Source organism: Callorhinchus milii, unplaced genomic scaffold (assembly GCF_018977255.1).
Source record: "Callorhinchus milii isolate IMCB2004 unplaced genomic scaffold, IMCB_Cmil_1.0 Scaffold23, whole genome shotgun sequence".
NCBI lineage: Eukaryota > Metazoa > Chordata > Chondrichthyes > Chimaeriformes > Callorhinchidae > Callorhinchus > Callorhinchus milii.
The window spans coordinates 2,966,858-2,984,406 of NW_024704764.1; the positions used below are offsets into that span (position 1 = coordinate 2,966,858).

At 55.4% G+C, this 17,549-nt stretch overlaps 1 protein-coding gene across 1 annotated transcript; it reads right to left on the reverse strand.

Annotated features, from left to right (window-relative positions):
- On the reverse strand, window positions 1-15,577 carry rapgefl1 (Rap guanine nucleotide exchange factor (GEF)-like 1). The gene is made up of 16 exons (XM_042343208.1): window positions 15,214-15,577; window positions 13,259-13,337; window positions 12,130-12,280; window positions 11,479-11,576; window positions 10,581-10,617; window positions 9,342-9,420; window positions 8,657-8,830; window positions 8,418-8,515; window positions 7,614-7,736; window positions 6,851-7,029; window positions 4,872-4,962; window positions 4,301-4,351; window positions 3,697-3,784; window positions 2,197-2,261; window positions 1,176-1,230; window positions 1-533 (listed from the first exon to the last, which is right to left on the reverse strand). Exons 1-16 carry the CDS (start codon window positions 15,323-15,325, stop codon window positions 409-411), a joined length of 1,605 nt encoding a protein of 534 aa, XP_042199142.1. The 5' UTR covers window positions 15,326-15,577; the 3' UTR covers window positions 1-408.
- Between the last annotated feature and the right edge of the window lie 1,972 nt (window positions 15,578-17,549).

Below are 17,549 nucleotides of genomic sequence, written 5' to 3' on the forward strand. Positions count from 1 at the left end.
CGCAACAACGTACACCCACACAGACGAGACACGTATGACACTCACACACCCTTACAGGCAACTAGGTACACACGCGCACACAGACGGCAGACAGCTGCGCATGCACCCACACGCGTGCACACACACCACAGGCCTCGCTCAGCGCAGTTATTTAGGGTGCGATCGTGTGTCTAGGATGGGACGTGGGTTCTCGGGGAGCAGGTGAGGGAGAAAGCAACGGGATGAGATTCTGACGGGATTTGTTTCTGTCGGATCCACCGACGTGCAAGCCGTGGTCGCCCCCTCAGCGAGTGAACGAGATCAGTCGTGACACAGCCACATACACTTCCAATGCCCTCAACCGGCATTGCAGACCGAATGGTGGTGGTGGTGGTGGGGGGTAGAGCGAGGGTGAGGAAGCTCTGTCCCTCAGGGGTCCTTGGGCTCCAGCCTGTACGACAAGTCATACAGCAGCTGCTGGTTGTCGATGACCTGGAGCTGACGGACGTAAGCTTTAATCTGGATGTGGTTCGGAGCCAGATCCGATTCCATCCCTACATCAACGAGAAAGAAAAGTCTTCAGTCTTCACGAGCAACCGTGAGGCTTGGTTTTGAGTTCTGAATTCCTGTCCGTCGGTAACACCACCACAATGGCGTCTACCATTAATAACAATAATACTTGTATTGGATACCTGGGAGTCATTTCTCTGCCACTATCAAGCTCTCTGGGACGCTACTCTGCATGGGGGGGGGGGCGTCGCATACCGTGAGGTTGTCTCGAAGCATTTTAACAGGGACGTACAGTAAAGTGCAGCCACTGTGTAGTTTGTGAGCAAAGACGGCAGCCAGGACACTGGGAGGAACTCCCTCCTCTTTCTGATTAGCGCCGTGGGATCTTTGTAACGTCCGACCGAACAGGCAGACGGGACCTCAGTGTTAACGTTTCCTGTCGTTTCAAGGTCAGCGCCTCTCCGACAAAGCATCACTGCCCGAGCATTGCACTAGTGGGAGCTTCAGCCGGGGCTAGATGAGGTCCAGCTGCTAACGTGGACACGGGCCTCTCAGCCGGGGGCGAGAGAGTTACAGGCTATGCCGGGCCGACACACTTATACGGTGAGAGGCTGAGTGAAGCTGAGCAGGGTGGGGTCTGACTTGGCTGCGGTGGTCTACGCTGCTGATGGCTCTCTGCTACTTACGGAGTGGGCTGCTTCGGTACCGCCTCATGCTCCTCACCGTCTCCGCCACCATGTGCTGCGGGGAAAGCAAACGGTGAGCGAGAGGACCCGGAAAGCAAATCGGGGAGCGAGTTTCTGTTGCTTCGCGCGCAGACGCTGTTTCCGCCGCCAATGGGGAACAAACTTGAGAGTGCGTCAGTCACGTTGTTACAGCAACCGCGAGGCTCGGTGTGAGAGGAGAGCGGTCAGAACCACCTACTGACTGAGCGACCGGACTGTTAACGTTGGAGCTACCGCTCTGCCAGACCCTCCAGCGCAGAGTGGAGCTGTGCAGTGCTGTGTGGAGCTGCCTCACCCCTCAGGCTGCCCAAACCCTCACCAACGCGTCCGTCACCTCAAAGCTTGATTACGGGAACTCCCTCCTCATTGGCCTTCCCAACCCCTTCACAAGCTGCAGATCATCCAAAACTCTGCAGCTCGTGTGCTCTCCCGTACCAGGCTCCGCGACCCCCCATCACTCCCACCCTCGCCCGACTCCACTGACTCCCCTTCCCCCAGAGGATCGAGTTCAAGATCCTCGTCCTCACCTTTAAGGTCATCCATGGCCTTGCCCCCTCCTACCTCTCTGACCTGCGACTCCCTACCAACCTGCCCACTCCCTCCGTTCAGCGGGCTCCGGGCTGCTCCATGTCTCCCGCCGGACCGGCCCTACCATCAGTAGCCGGGCTTTCAGCCTCTCTGCCCCCATACTCTGAAACTCCATCCCACGGTCCCTTTGCCTCGCTGCCTCCCTCGCCTCCTTCAAGGCCGGTCTCAAGACCCTTCTCTTCAACCGCACCTTTGGTCTCCCTCCCACCTCTCTGCCTTCCCTCACCCCTACACCACCCCACTCCCATGGTCGGGCCCCGACACCTGACTGTTCAGCGCTTTGGGACGTCCTCCCGACGTGAAAGGCGCTCTATAAATGTCATTTTGTTGTTGGAGCTGTGCTGTGTGGAGCTGTGCTGATCGGTGCCACGGGAAGGGACGGAGAGACGCTCACCATTTTTTCGAAGTTGACCAGCTGGTTGAGGAAGGTTTTGTTGCCCTCGTGTATGAAGGTCATGTCTGAAAAGGACGGCAAGAGCGAGATGTGTGAGGTTAACACTGAATTACCTCCAAAAGCCACCACAGGCCGAGGCTAGCTAAACGGTCTGTATACAGCACGGAAACAGGCCACTCGGCCCAACCTTCATACTTATCTACAGTTGAATGTGAACAAGACTGAGGCCTCCTCAGCACCTCAGGCTCTGGCAGCATCAACCTCCACGGTTGCACACTTCAACTCACCAAACCAGTCAGGAACCTCGGTGTCTTGTTCGACCCTCAACTGTCTTTTCTCTCCCCCATTCAAGCTATGACCCGCTCTGCCTTCCCTCACCTCCATAACATCGCCCGACTCCGCCACTACCTCACCCCTCAGGCCACTGAAACTCTTGTTCATGCCTTCATCACCTCCAGGCTCGACGATGCAAACTCCCTGCTTGTCGGCCTTCCCAACTCCTCCCTCCACAGTTGCAGATAATCCACAACTCTGCAGCCCGTGTCCTCTCCCGCACCAAACTCCGTGACCCCATCTCCCCCACTCTCGCCCGACTCCAATGGCTCCTATCCTTCAGAGGATCCAGTTCAAGATCCTGGTCCTCACCTACAAAGCACTTCACGGCCTCACCCCACTCTACGTCTGTGACCTCCTAACCCCCGACAACCCGCCTGTTCCCTCCGCTCAGCCGGCTCTGGCTGCTCCACGTCCCCCAAACCACCCGCCCCACCATTGGCGGGAGAGCCTTCAGCCACTCTGCCTCTGGAATTCCATCCCCCAGTCACTCCGCCTCGCCCCCTCTTCAGCCTCCTTCAAGTCCCACCTCAAGACCCTCCTCTTCGACCATGCCCTCGGCCACCCCCCTTCCCCTCCCCTCCCTCCCCACCCCTGACCCCAGGTCGGGTCTGAAATGCTGTTCACTGTCCAGTGCCTTGGGACGTCCTCCCGACATGAAAGACGGTACACAAATGTAATCTTGTTGTTGTTGTTATCTGGTCGGCTTCATATTTATCTAGTCCTGCCTTCTACCTCATTCCTGTAACACTGTGTCAGCCTCGCTGCTCTCCTCTGGCAGTGTCTAACACTGTGCTCAGCCTCACTGCTCTTCTCTGCCCTGTTTCTAGGGCTCAGGTCTCTCGCTTGCAAGCCAGGCAGAGGGCGAAACCTTGGGCAAGTTTCCTTACTCCACACAGAGCCTAATAATAATCCCTCCAAAACCCAAAACAATAATAAATTGGTCATTTTCAATCTGCGACTGTTTGTGGGACATTGCTGTGCGCAATTGGCTGCGGCGTTCGCCCACAAATATGCAGTCAATTCACTTTACAGTGTGTTCTGTGAAGCGCTTTGGGACGTCCTCCCGACGTGAAAAGCGCTATATCAAATGCAAGGATTATTATTATTATTATGAGGGCTGGTTGGCTTTGGGATGTTGTCCCGATGAGGGGGGAACAGCCTTACCTTTCAGCAAAAGGGGAATGAAAGGAATGAGAGGAGGGTTCATTCTGGAAATGGCATCTCTGTAGGACTTGTGATTGCGTGAAGGATCCTGTGCAAGACAACATAAAATCAGTGGGAATGTGGAACCATGTCGGCCAGACTCCTCCAATGTTTTAAATCAGCTCCAGCTCCGTCCTCGCTCCCACCTGCCCTGAAATAGCATTCATCACAAAACTAGTCACCCACTTTACCTGTAAAGTGCTTTGATTCACATAGACTACAGCATAGAAACAGGCCATTCAGCCCAACCATTCGGTGCTGGGGTTTGTACTCCACATACACCCCCACCCATTGTTTCCCCACCCCTCTTCCCATTTGCTTCTCCTACACTTGTGTGTGTAAATTTCAAGCTTCCTCATAAGAGCATTTACGTTATCTAATTGAATTATCTCACTTTCTCATTGCCTCCTCCTAAATTCTCCTTTAGATCTCCCGAGTCGCTTTGAGATACCCTCCTGACGTTAAAGGCATTACACCGAGTGTAAGGACTATTTTTATTAATAATAATAAATATGGTGGATATCCTGAAATGCCCCAATTCAAATCTTACCCAGGAGCCACTCACCGTTAAACTCTCGAATTTCTGGAATACCTTTTTGCATTTTGCCGGCAGTTTCTGAAAAGCAAATGAGCAAAACCTTAAATTACATTTTGTTTTTAAACAGTGCCGACATGGAACGCCACATTCGGTCTGGTTTGGAGACTCTTAAACGTGGCGATGGGTTTTGCATGCGTCGAGACACTGATCACGGTGCTGGGTTTCCGTGTGTGTCAGACACCCGACCGGTCACGGTGACGGGTTTCCGTGTGTGTCAGACACCCGACCGGTCACGGTGACGGGTTTCCGTGTGTGTCAGACACCCGACTGGTCACGGTGACGGGTTTCCGTGTGTGTCAGATGTAACCCTTACAGTAAAGCCCCAATAACCCGACAATCTTGGTTTCTCGGTTGACCAGACTGAATGTTGCTAATAAAACATTCAAAATTCCAGCCCGTCCCCCCGAGCTTTGTGCCGTGACCAAAGCCAAGGAGGTCGACATCTGGCATTTCCCACAGCGGCTGACAGCGACAGAGACAGGAAGCCTGGCGACCGGCAGACAGCGATGCCGGAGTGATGGGCTGGCCAATGACTTACCTCCCAGGTGAGGGACAGGCGGCTGACAGCTGCGTTACACAGCCCCATGACGATCGCAAAGAACGAGAAGAGATTCTGCTTCTCCCTGCAGCTGGGGGAGAAACCATAGGTTTACACTTCCGTAGCGCCTCACGGCAGAGGCAAGCGTGGGCTGGGAACCCGAGCGGAGGAGGGAGGAACTGAGGGAGGCTGCGGTGGGAGATAAGGAGGACTGTAAAGCTGGGAAGGGGCTCCGGGATGGAGCTGCAGAGAGCAGTGCGGGTGGAGGGGCAAGATGGGCACAGTTTGGTTACTGTGACAACCTGATACCCGAGGACAGGGGATCCCCAGACCCACTCTCAGGCTGTCAGTGTTAATGGAGATAATAATAATAATCCTTGCACTTGATACAGCGCCTTATCCCGTCTTCGAGACGTCTCAAAGCGCTTCACAGAATATACTGGAAAGTGAATTGACTGTGTGTTTTGTGAGCAGCCAATTGCGCACAGAAAGCGTCCCCAGAAACCGTCGTGGATTGAAGTGACCAATCTAGTATTGTTTTTTGAAGGAATTATTACCCCTGGAAAAGCGATCCGCCAATCGACTAACAACTGGGTTCCTACTTACTGCTAAGTAAACAGAGATGTGTGGTGTAGGGAAACTTACCCAACATTTTGCCCTGCCGGGACTCGAACCCAGGACTCTTGCATTCTAAGCACTGAGCTACAGGACTCATAATCATAATTATCCTTGCATTTGATGCAGCGCCTTTTCACATCTTCGATACATCTCAAAGCGCTTCACGGGATACTTTGCAAAGTGTAGTGTCTGCGCGCTTTGTCGGCTGGGGGTCGAGGCTGGCTGGGGATCTGGGCTGGGGGTCTGGAGATCTGTGTGGCTGGGCTGTGGGGTTGGGTGTCTGGGCTGGCTGGTGGGCTGAGCTGGGGGGCTGAGCTCTGGGGCTGGGCTGGCTGGAGGGCTGGAGGGCTGGCTGAGGGCTGGTTGTGGGGCTGCCAGCTGGCGTGGCTGAGGCACTGGGCCGGGAGCTGGGCTGTGGGGCTGGTTGGAAGCTGGCTGGTGGACTGGGCTGGTGGGGTTTGCTGGGTTGGGGGTGGCTGGGCTGCGGGGGCTGGCTGAGAGCTGGTTTGGAGACTGGGCTGGGGGTTTGGCTGTAGGGGTGGGCTGGGCTGGGCTGGGTGGGGGTGTGGGTTGGCTGGGCTGACTGGGGTGCTGGCTGGAGGATTGGCTGGGTGGGGTGGCCTGGCTGGGTGAGATTGGGGGGTGGCTGGGCTCAAGGTTGGCTGGGGGGGTGGACTTGGGAGATGGCAGTGGTGCTGGGTGGCTGCGGAGCTGGGCTGGCTGGGGAGATGAGCTGAAAGCTGAGGGGCTGAAGGCTGGCTGTGGGGGAGCTGGCTGGGGGCGCGAGGGCTGAGCTGGCTGAGGTGTTGGGCTGAGCTGGCTGGAGGGGTCTGAGCTGGGGGATGAGCTGTGGGTCTTGGCTGAGCTGGCTGGGGGGGGTGTGGGATGCCTGGGGGTGTGTGGGATGCCTGGGGGGGGTGAGCTGGCTGAGGAGTTGACTGGAGGGGTGGCTGTTGGGTTGGCTGTGGGGTGGGGTGGTGGACTGGCTGGGGGGGGGTGGGGCTGGTTGGGGGTGATGGCTGGGGGCTGGGGTGGTTGGGCTCGCTGGGTGGCCAGGGGCCTGGCTGGGGGGGGGGGGGGGGAGATTATGAAACAATGAGATAACACGTTACGCTATGTCCTGTGAAGTGGTTTGAAAAGTCCTCCTGACGTGATAAGGGGCTGCATCAAATGTGCGGATTATTAACATTTACTATTATCTTCTGGAAACACTTTCTCCCCCTCCCCTCCCCCTCCGTCCCCCACCCCTCCCCTCCCCCTCTTCCCTGATGCACAAACATTCCGCCGCACGACAGTAACGCTCCCGTCACAAGGCGCTCGCGCGTGGCCCCGAGCCCCTGTCCAGCGTGGCAGACACTCACAGAGCTGCGATGCTGATGAAGGTTTTCAGGACCTGCGCCCGCTTGCCCAACCTCTCGCACATGAGGATCTTGGTGGCCACCCAGTGCTGCACCTCGCTGCACCGCTGCAGCACCAGCTCCAGGTTGGCCGTCCTCCGCCGGATGGTCTCGTTCCGGAAGACGTAGTGGACGAGCTCCAGCTGTAACACAAGCGCAAGCCAGCGTTGCAGAGCAGGAGGTATGGGAGCGGACGCCTTGCCTTTCTCCAGGCAGCCACCGGAGGGACTCCTCTCTCCATCAAAGCCGCGCGGGTGCCATTTATACAGCCCCTCGAACGTAAAAGGAAGATCTCAAACAATAATAAGGAAATCCCTTCCCTTCCCACTGCGAGTAGCTCACGTCAGCCTCGTGCCATCCCGGCTCAGTCACTCGGGCTCTCGCCTCACAGTCAGAAGGCTCTGGGTTCAAGCTGCGGGTGGTGGGGCAGTGACGCCACCGTCTGGGCTGACAGCCCCCCCACCCCGCATTGGGGACGCTGAGCTGCGCTTCACTTGAATCCCGTGTCCGTCTGTCAAAGAACTCACAGTACTAGTGGGAAAGAGAAGGGGTGACCTCCTGACAATACCCCCAAGATAAAATCACTCATTCACTTCGCAGCTGTCTGCAGGATGTTGCTATGTGCAACTTGGTGGTGTTGGCTTGTGACGGCGTTGGTGTTGGGGTGGGGGTTGGGGCGGGGGTTGGCGAGGGGTTGGGGCGGACGTTGGGGACGGAGAACACGTACCTCATGCACACAGTTAAAGAGTTCCCAGTCAAAAGCCGTGATCTGATTGGCGAGCTCCATCATGTTCATTTCATTTATTTCGGGGCCTTCATCCGAGATACACGGGATTGGGGGTGGCGGAGTCTGTACCCGAGAGAGAGCGCGCGAGAGAGCGGGGGGGAGTGAGTGAGAGTGCGAGGGGGAGAGAGAGAGAGAGGGGAGGGAAAGATGGGAGGGGAGAGAGAGATGGGAGGGGAGAGAGAGATGGGAGGGGAGAGAGAGATGGGAGAGGAGAGAGAGATGGGAGGGGAGAGAGATGGGAGGGGAGAGAGAGATGGGAGGGGAGAGAGAGATGGGAGGGGAGAGAGAGATGGGAGGGGAGAGAGAAAGAGCAGAGAGAAAGAGCAGAGATCGAGGGAATGGGGGTGGTGGGGGGGGGCGAGAAAGAGAGATTGAGGCATGAGACGCAGGTAAACTACAGATTATCCCCCAAATAAAATTGCTGACTTGAAATTGCCAATAAAATAGCTGAGCGGCAATCCTGGTGTACACGGGCTACGGTGGTGGTCTGCCCAGAGCCGTCCCTCCACAGCCTCACACCAGCACTGCCAGTGACCATCAGCGTGAGCCCCTCTGATCTCATCCCCTTCCTCCAACCCCTGCTCCAAACCCTCCCCCTCTCCCTCTCCCCTCCCCACCCAGCTGGATCTTTGGAGTGTTAAATCCATCTAAGTTTAGAAGTTAGTCATTCCCATCCCGCCCACATATTTCTACGTGTTCGCCCTCCCCACCTCCCCCCCCATCACCGCCCCGTTTCTGTCTCACCAGGAAACTGATGCTCTCCTTTGTGCAGGCGAAGAGATGAGAGTTAATTCCCAGCGTTGTGAACACCGAGTCTTCATCCAACCGGAAAACTGTTCTCTCTGCAACGTGAAGCAAAGTTAAGCGCGGGTGGCCATGGGGGGGGGAAGGTGGGGGGGCGTGTAGTGGTGGTGGCGGCGGTGGGTATTGGTGGCAAATGATGGTGACTTGGCGTACGATGGGACGCATAGTGGGTGACTCACCCCCTGAGGATTTCATGGAGACCAGCAGCAGGTTCTCGGGTGGTCGCTGCTCTATCTCCGAGTCGAAATGCTGCATCTTCTCGGCCACACCCAGGAGGATCTCCTGCACCGAGGCAGACAGGCGGCTCTTGATGGTCACGTAGGAATGGTCGGTCGCGTAAACCTGGCAGAAAACTAGATACGCACAGGAATCAGCGGAGTTGGGGAAATTAAGCCCCGAGAGGTTTGGGCTCGTTTATCTGGTACTTTTTAGTCCCTGATCACGGCACTGATTCGCTGTCCCGGCCTCCGTCGCCCTTGCTGGCCTAAGCTCCTGTTCATTGGTTTCTGTGTACAGAAACATGTCCCGGTGTCTGTCCTGAAATTGCTCCTCACACCCCGGGCTCTGCGGGAACCTGTGCTGCTGCTCCTGAAAGAGTTAGCTCCGAGCAGTCGTCTTCCCTTCTTCTGGTTACTCTGGAACGAGCCCTCTGACTCGTCTGATTTTGAGGTTGGTTTGCAAGCAACTCAGTTTGAGTGTGAGCAACACGTGTGGTACGCTGGGTTTGAGTGTGTGTGTGTGTGTGTAACACACTCAGGCTGAGTTTGAGTGAGTGTGTGTGTGTGTGCGGGTGTGTGTAACACACTCAGGCTGGATTTGTGTTAAATGCAGCATCGGAAATAGTGAAGAAATATTGAAACTCACTCTCGTCAGTGCCACGCAGGGGCTCCCTCTGCTGCAGACAACTGCTCGTCCTGCTGAAGTGACGAAACAGTGGCTTGACCTGTTACAGGAGCAAAGAGGGTGAGAGTGAGGAACCGGTCTCAACAACTGCTACAACAACCCCATTACACAACGGGGTTTGCAAACCGAACCGTGCCTCCAACTCCAAAATCTGCCAACAAGAGGCCAGGGAAAAGCATGACTGTGCCGCACAGAAACAGACCATTCAGCCCCACTCGTCCCTGACGGCAACTACTACGACGACAACAACAAATTACATTTGTACAGTGCCTTCACAGAATACACTGTAAAGTGAATTGACTGCACATTTGTGGGCGAAACGCTGCACCAGTTGCGCACAGCAGTGTCCCACAGACAGTGACCAAATCGTTATTTTTTTTCTGAGGGATTATTATCAGCGGAAAAGCGATCCCCCAATCGACTAACATCCAGGTTGCCACCATACTGCGAGGCAAATAGAGGTGTGTGGAGTAAGGAAACGTGCCCAACATTTCACTGTGCCAGGAATAAAACACAGGTCCCTTGCTTGCCATCCCCCAGTGCCTTCGCCGCCTCCTCCCTTTCCTCCTTCAAGGCCGGTCTCAAGACCTTTCTCTTTGACCGAGCCTTCAGTTCCCCTCTCGACTCTCTACCCCCTCCTCGCTCCCTCCCTCCCCTCCCCTCACCCTGACCATTTCCCCCCAATGCTCGGGTCCTGACCCAACTGTCCAGCTCCTTGGGACGTCCTCCCGACGTGAAAGGCGCTCTATAAATGCAATCTTGTTGTTGTTGTTTCGGGAGTAAAACAAGGAAAGAAACTAACTAAACTAACAAAGCAAATCTTAAAAGGGTCGAAGAACGATCAGTTGTTGGGGCAGCAACCGTGTGCACATTCAAAACAAGACTGGACACACGGTTAAGAGTGATGTTGAGGGAAATGGGGGAAAAAGCTGGAATATGGGACGAGGGATAGGACTTGGACCTGTTTCTGAGCTGTACCATCTATGCATCTACGAGCCTCCGCGCACTCCTTGCTCCCGTGTCTGCGTTGGAGGCCGGAGAGAGAAAGAGATCGAGAGAGAGAGGAGAGAGGAACCCTGTGTCACCCCAGGTCTCTCCGTGTCTGAAACGTATTAAAAGAGGATCTAAATCACCTTTCCCCACGGTCAGAGTTTCCGTTTGTGAATGAACTGTCGCGCAGAAAGTCTGGGGAACACTTACCTTTTTCTTCCGCAAGTAGCTGCTTGCTTCGGCCGGTCTGCAATAGGGGAATGAATTGGTATTAACAACCATCATCAATAATAATCCGGTTTGTGGTGGTGGGGGGGCTTGCTGTGGGGGGGGTTTCTGTGGCTGTGGGGGATTTCTGTGGGTGGGGGGGTTGCTGTGGGTGGGGGAGGGTTGCTGTGGGTGGGGGGGGGTTGCTGTGGGTGGGGGGTTGCTGTGGGTGGGGGGGGGTGCTGTGGGTGGGGGGGGGTTGCTGTGGGTGAGGGGGGGTTGCTGTGGGTGGGGGGGGTGTTGCTGTGGGTGGTGGGGTGGTGCTGTGGGTGTGGGGGGGGTGCTGTGGGTGGGGGGGGTTGCTGTGGGTGGGGGGGGTTGCTGTGGGTGGGGGGGGTTGCTGTGGGTGGTGGGGGGGGGTTGCTGTTGTGCCGGGGGGGGCGGTGGGGTTGCTGTGGGTGGTGGGTGGTGCTGTGGGTGGGGGGGGGTTGCTGTGGGTGGTGGGGGGGGTGTTGCTGTGGGTGGGGGTGTTGCTGTGGGTGGGGGGGGGTTGCTGTGGGTGGGGGGGGTTGTTGTGGGTGGGGGGGGTTGCTGTGGGTGGGGGGGGGTTGCTGTGGGTGGGGGGGGTTGCTGTGGGTGGGGGGGGGGTTGCTGTGGGTGGGGGGGGGTTGCTGTGGGTGGGGGGGGGGTGTTGCTGTGGGTGGGGGGGGTGTTGCTGTGGGTGGTGGGGTGGGGGGGTTGCTGTTGTGGGTGGGGGGGTGTTGCTGTGGGTGGGGGGGGCTGCTGTGGGTGGGGGGGGTTGCTGTGGGTGGGGGGGGTTGCTGTGGGTGGGGGGGGTTGCGGTGGGTGGTCCTGGCTGTGGCTGTGCGGCAGTTTATTTGCTCGCGGCCGGTCTCCTGACCTGCTCTCCACCGTGTCCAGCAGGTGCTGTAGTTTGGTCACTTCTCTCTCCAGGTCAGGATAGACTCGCACCTCCTTCCTGGCAATGGCGTTCAGGTCCTAATGGCGAGAAAAATCCGTTACGCACCAGCGGCCACTGAACAAATTGCAGCACTTTGCCAAACGAACAATAATAAGGGGAGGGGCGCGGAGTGTGAGGGGGGCGGGGGGGGGTGGGGAGAGGGCTGGGGGAAAGTGGGGGGATGGAGGGGCAGAGTGGGGGAGGGGTGGGGCAGAGGAGGTGGGGTGGAGTGGGGAGGGGCGGGGTTGGGGCGGGCTTAGGGAGCGGGGTTGGGGGTAGGGGCGGGGTTGGGGGGTAGGGGCGGGGTTGGGGGGTAGGGCGGGGTTGGGGGGTAGGGGCGGGGTTGGGGGGGGTTGGGGGGGGTTGGGGCGGGGTTGGGGCGGGGTTGGGGGCAGTTGGGGCGGGGTTGGGGGTTTGGGGGGGTTTGGGGCGGGGTTGGGGGTTGGGGGAGGTTGGGGGTTGGGGGGGTTGGGGGTTGGGGGGGGTTGGGGGTTGGGGGGGGTTGGGGGGGTGGGGGGGGTTGGGGCGGGGTTGGGGGGGTTGGGGGTTGGGGGGGGTTGGGGCGGGGTTGGGGGTTGGGGCGGGCCTCACCTTCAGCATTCTGACAGCCACCTCGTCCTCCAGCAGGAGATGTTTGCACTTCTCGGCCCAGGAGGTGGCGATCATGAGTGCGTTCTGCTTGGCCAGTTGGGCGTACGCCCCATTGCCGTTCACAACCCTCTGTGAACTGCTCATGCAGTAGGTAACCCGGGGGTTAAGGGAAAGAAAACAAACAAACCCGGGAGAGACAGAGAGAGCGAAAGAGAGGTAAAATGAGCGAGCGAGAGAGAGCGAGAGAGAGAGAGAGAGAGAGAGAGCGATCGCCCTTCCTCATCAGGAAGCCTCGCCATTGCCCTGTGAAGAGTCAAAAAGACCAGAGTCTATTCTTCCCATTTCTTTGCCCTGCGGACGCTGGAGTCCAGCACCCGGCCTCCAGGGACAGCATCGCCCTCCGCGTCGCAGGGATTCTTCCCGCTCGGCTCCGGCTAATCCTGCGTGCCGAAGCCCTAGCGGGGCGGAAGCCGGGCCGGGCCGGGACGCTGCTTCCAATGGACCAAAACTGCGCGGCCTTTGCTTCTGAAATTCCGGCGATTATCCCTCGACGCACAGTCTGGAACCCCCCTAACTTGGCAGCTGACAACTTTTGCCTGATACTTCCCCCCCCCCACCCCACACCCCCCACTCCCATCTCCACAAAATCATTACAAGAGAGGGCTTCCTCCTGTCTGCCTGGACTGGGTTAGAAGACGGGACGAAAGAGGAACCTGGCTCTGGTGGAGCGCCTCACTCTGGCTGAAGGGCGGGACATCTGAAACCAGGTGTGTTACTGCCAAATTGGAACCAAACAGTGATTACCTTCCCCACAGTGTTGAGTTGGGGTTAAACAGAGCCTCTCATTGGGCTTATGGCTTGTGTGGACGTCTTCACCGACAAAGTAGAATTTTCATTTTGAGACGTCCGTCTCAAAAGGGCGTAAACTCAAGGTTTGCTCCAAGAAAAGCAACCGAGGCTGGGTCAACAGAAGACTGGTTCGGGTGCCAGAGCTCGTGTGAGGCGTGTGAAGTGAAACTGCCAACTCCTTGAGAGATATAATCTTTCTCCGCGAGCTTGACAGGCAAATCATCGGGTAAACTGAGAGTGAAGAACGGTGAAATGACAAGCTTTCCGCGCTAAAGGATATTGTTTGTGTAACACCTGCAGCAGCATGTCTGTCGGCATGAAAACCGAGTGTGTGAGCAGGAAATCGTCCAGGATGGTCTCTGCGAGGAAAGGAAACCTCCGTCGGATTAAACAACAACTTGCATTTGATATAGGGCCCCTCACACAGGGGAACGACCCAGAGCACTTGACTTCAGTGTGTTACCGCACGAAAACAGGGAATTAAGCCAAACTAGTCCATCCAGTGTTTTATATTCCATCCCTCCTAATTCCCCTCTTCTATTCCCTTCCTCTCTTCCACTCATCATGTTTCTTCAAACAGCTTTGGTGCTTTTTTGCTTCCACCACAGCAACCGACAGCGAGTTCCACAGTCTCGCTACCCTCTGCCTGAAGAAGTTCCTCCTAAACTCTTGATAACTTGACCTTGGCTTAACAAGTCACTGCCACTTAAGTCATCATGGTGCCAATATCCCAGACACACTTACTTATGGATTTATAGACATATGGCCAACTTGCCTGTCTGGGTACCTCGTCACTGAGCTCTTTTGCCTTGGAGTGACGAGTTATCGGGAGTCATTGTATTTACGCCTTCTCCCCAATGGACACAACCTGTCGACAACCACCTTATGGAATATTTTCATAATTGTAACCACCTCTATCGGGTTCCCTCTCCCCCCTGCCCTCCATCGTCTCATCTCCACTTGGTCAGAAAAGACGAGACAGAAAACGGGTTTAATTAGTAATAATTCTGGCATTTGAAACGTCACCGCAATGTCTCAAAGCGTTCGCAGCGTTTGTAGTGATTTGGTGGTTTTGTCGACAAATGCGACAGTTATTATGGTGTAGCAACGTCCCCCCCCCCCCCCCCCCCCCACACACACACACACACAAAAATGTCTCTCCGAATCCCTTCAGAAAGAACAGACAGACTCCGCTTCAACGAGCAGTGTGTTATAGCGTGTCCCACGTTGAAGAAGGCCTCTGTGAACACTGCTTTTTTTTCTCTTAACCTCCTCTTTAATTAATCAATGCCTTCTGAAGTTACCTTAATTGTCCTCGCCCTCTCGCACACACCCTGACCCACAGCCAAACAGCTGGGAGGCTCTGGACTAACATGAAGTGACAGCCACATTCGTGTGCGCTCAACATGCCCCAAAGCAGCTCCCTGAGCCCCAGGGGCTGAGGTGCAGAGTTGACGAGGATTAGCTACGTGGCTTCCCGCCCGCCGGCACACGTGAGGAGGTGCGGTGACTTTAATTATTGACAAGAAAGTGGTGGAACCGCTGACAGCTGCTACCGAGTGCGCGACGGACGGAATAACAACAAACTTTCATCTGTCACCGCGATCACGATGTCACAAACAAAAGTGCATCCAAGTACTTCTTAGGCTGAACTGCTGGCAGATTTTGTAGGTGTTGTGTCGGCGGAGAGTTCACTCACCGCGAGGTCCCACAGCAGGGAATGGCCAGTGTATCTGGGTTCAAGACCATGCCCTGTGCGCTCTCTCTAACCTCCTCCATGCCGGTGAGCTGAACATGTCCCGCTGATCCTTTGCTTCTGAGCTCTCCGGCCGCGTTTTGGTTGTCACCCCCCGAAATGACCCCGTTTCCTCTCCCCACTCTTCGCTGCTTGCGTTCAGTTCTTCTCTACTACCTTGCCTTCTCTCTCTCTCTCTCTCTCTCTCTCTCCTGGACCCCACCACTGCCTCTCTCTGCTCCAGCCTGCCCATCCTGCTCCAGGCTAATCATGGCACTCAATGGTTATCCCAGAACAGCCATCTCCCCTTCTCCCTTCCCTACACATCCTTCCCAACTCTCCTACCCCTAACTGTGCCTCAAACCCAACTCAGCCGAAACCTTCATTCAAGTGTTCGTGATCTCCCATCTCGACTACTCCAATTCCCTCCTCACCAGTTGCCTCAGCTCCACTATCAACAAAATCCAATTAAATCAAAACTCCGCCACCCGTATACTCACCCACTCTAAACTCCGTACCCCCATCACGCCAGTCCTCCTTAGACTCAAGTGGCTCCCAATCACAGAATGGATCGACTTCAAGATCCTCACACTCATCCACAAATCCCTTCATGTCCTGGCACCTCCAAACCAGCTTACTCCCCACTCCATCAATCGCCGCCTCCGCTCAGCTAGCTCCGGCCTCCTTCTTGTCCCTTGGGCCCTCCTTTCCACCGCTGGCAGCTGTGTTTTCAGCCACTATGCCCTGAAATTTTGGAGCTCTCTCCTGCCTGGTCTCCAACCCCTTCTCTCCTGAGCCCCTATTGCTCGCCATCTTAAAATCATAGAATTATACAGCACAGAAAGAGGCCATTCGGCCTATCATGTCTGTGCCGACTATTTTAAAAGAGCTATCCAAATCAATTCCTCTCTCCGCTCTCCCCATAGCCCTGCAAACTTGTCCTCCCAAAATAATTATCCACTTCTCTCTTAAAAGTTGTTATTGAATAGGATTCCACCGGCCTTTCAGGCAATGCATTCCAGATCCCAACAACTCGCTGTGTGAAAACATTTCTCCTCCCCTCCGTTTCTTTTAACAACTATTTTAAATCGGTGTCCTCAGGTTACCGGCCCACCCGCCAGTGGGAATAGTCTCTCCTTATTCCCCCTATCGAATGCCTTCATAATTTTGAAAACATCTATTAAGTCTCCTCTTAACCTTCTCTGTCCCAAGGGGAATAATCCCAGCGTCTCGAGCCTCTCCTGATAACTGAAGTCCCTTATTCCTGGTACCATCCCGGTCAATCTCCTTTGCACCCTCTCCATTGCCTTGAAATTCTTCTCAAGTGCGGTGCCCAGAAGTGAACATCGTCTCTGGCTGAGGCCTAACCAGTGTTTTATAAAGGTTCATCATAACTTCTTGATGGTCTATTTGGTGCTCTATAGTGTACACCTAACAGAGTAACAGCTCCTTTTCTGCTCCTTAACTCTTAACCAAATCGATCCTGCTTTTGGACCCTCTAACACATCGTCCCTTTCAAGGGCCTTAACCACACCTTTAATCAATATTACACACAATAGCCACACCACTTCCGTTTTTTCCTTCCCTATCCCTCCTGAATACATTGTAACCAGGAATATTCAGCTCCCATTCCCGTCCTTGTTTAAGCCAAGTCTCCTTTATTACCACTACACCGTAACCTCATGTGGCAAATTGAGCCGCACTTCACCAATCTTATTTGTCACACTCCGTGCATTTACACGCACGCACTCCAAGACCAACTGAATCTGCTCTGCATTTCTCTGCCGTCTAACCACTCCTTTCCCTGGACTGCTCCTTAATCCATTGCTATTTGTCTCTCCCAGCCCTCCATGTAACTTGTTTTTCCTCTCTAATGCTACATCCTCAAACAACAACAACAACTTGGATTTATATAGTGCCCTCCACGCCGGACGGCGTCTCACGAGTGCTTCACAATGATAGATCCCGTTTCAAAAACAACCAGGTTCAACTGGTCAACAAATTTATTAATCCCCAACACCCTGCCTATGATTAACTGCTAATTGACTTGTTTGCTTGCTTACATATAAGGTTGCCGCTGCCTCCAGAAAGATTTCCCACTCTTCTGCTGAACGAAAGAGTTCTCTCTTGCTCTCTGGTCTCTCTCTTCCTGAAGAATTCCCACTCTCACCGAATTCCTTAACAGAATTCTCGCTCTGTTCCACCTCACTCAGTTCCCTCCTCACGCTGCTGGGCTCTCTGCTCAAGTCAATTCCTTGCTTCTGCTCTACCCCCACCGAGTTTTGGGATTGCTGCGTAGGTCAGAGACCGATCTGCATTGACCTTTTGCCGCTGCTACATCTGGATGGTATTTTTAGGTCGGGACAGAGAAGATGCCGAGTTTATCAAATGGCCAAATAGTTACTGCCCTCCTTTTTTCAGGGGGAGAGGAAACGGGGTCTCAATAGAGCAAAGCTAGCTCTAAGGTGACATGGTTGGAAACAGTACGTCAGAATCGGACCCATCCTCTGATGGTCGCGAGTCCGGTTCCTGAGCCACTGCTCGACAACAGCCGTGCCCAGCCTGGCTCATCAGCAGTATTCGGAAGAGCAAACCAGTTACTGGGATCAGGGAATCTGTTTACAGGAGACCAGCGCTGTGTACGTGGGGTCAGGACTACGTAACGGAGGTCAGGACTACGTAACGGAGGTCGGGACTACGTAACGGAGGTCGGGACTACGTAACGGAGGTCGGGGCTACGTACAGGAGGTCAGGGCTACGTACAGGAGGTCAGGGCTACGTACAGGAGGTCAGGGCTACGTACAGGAGGTCAGGGCTACGTACAGGAGGTCAGGGC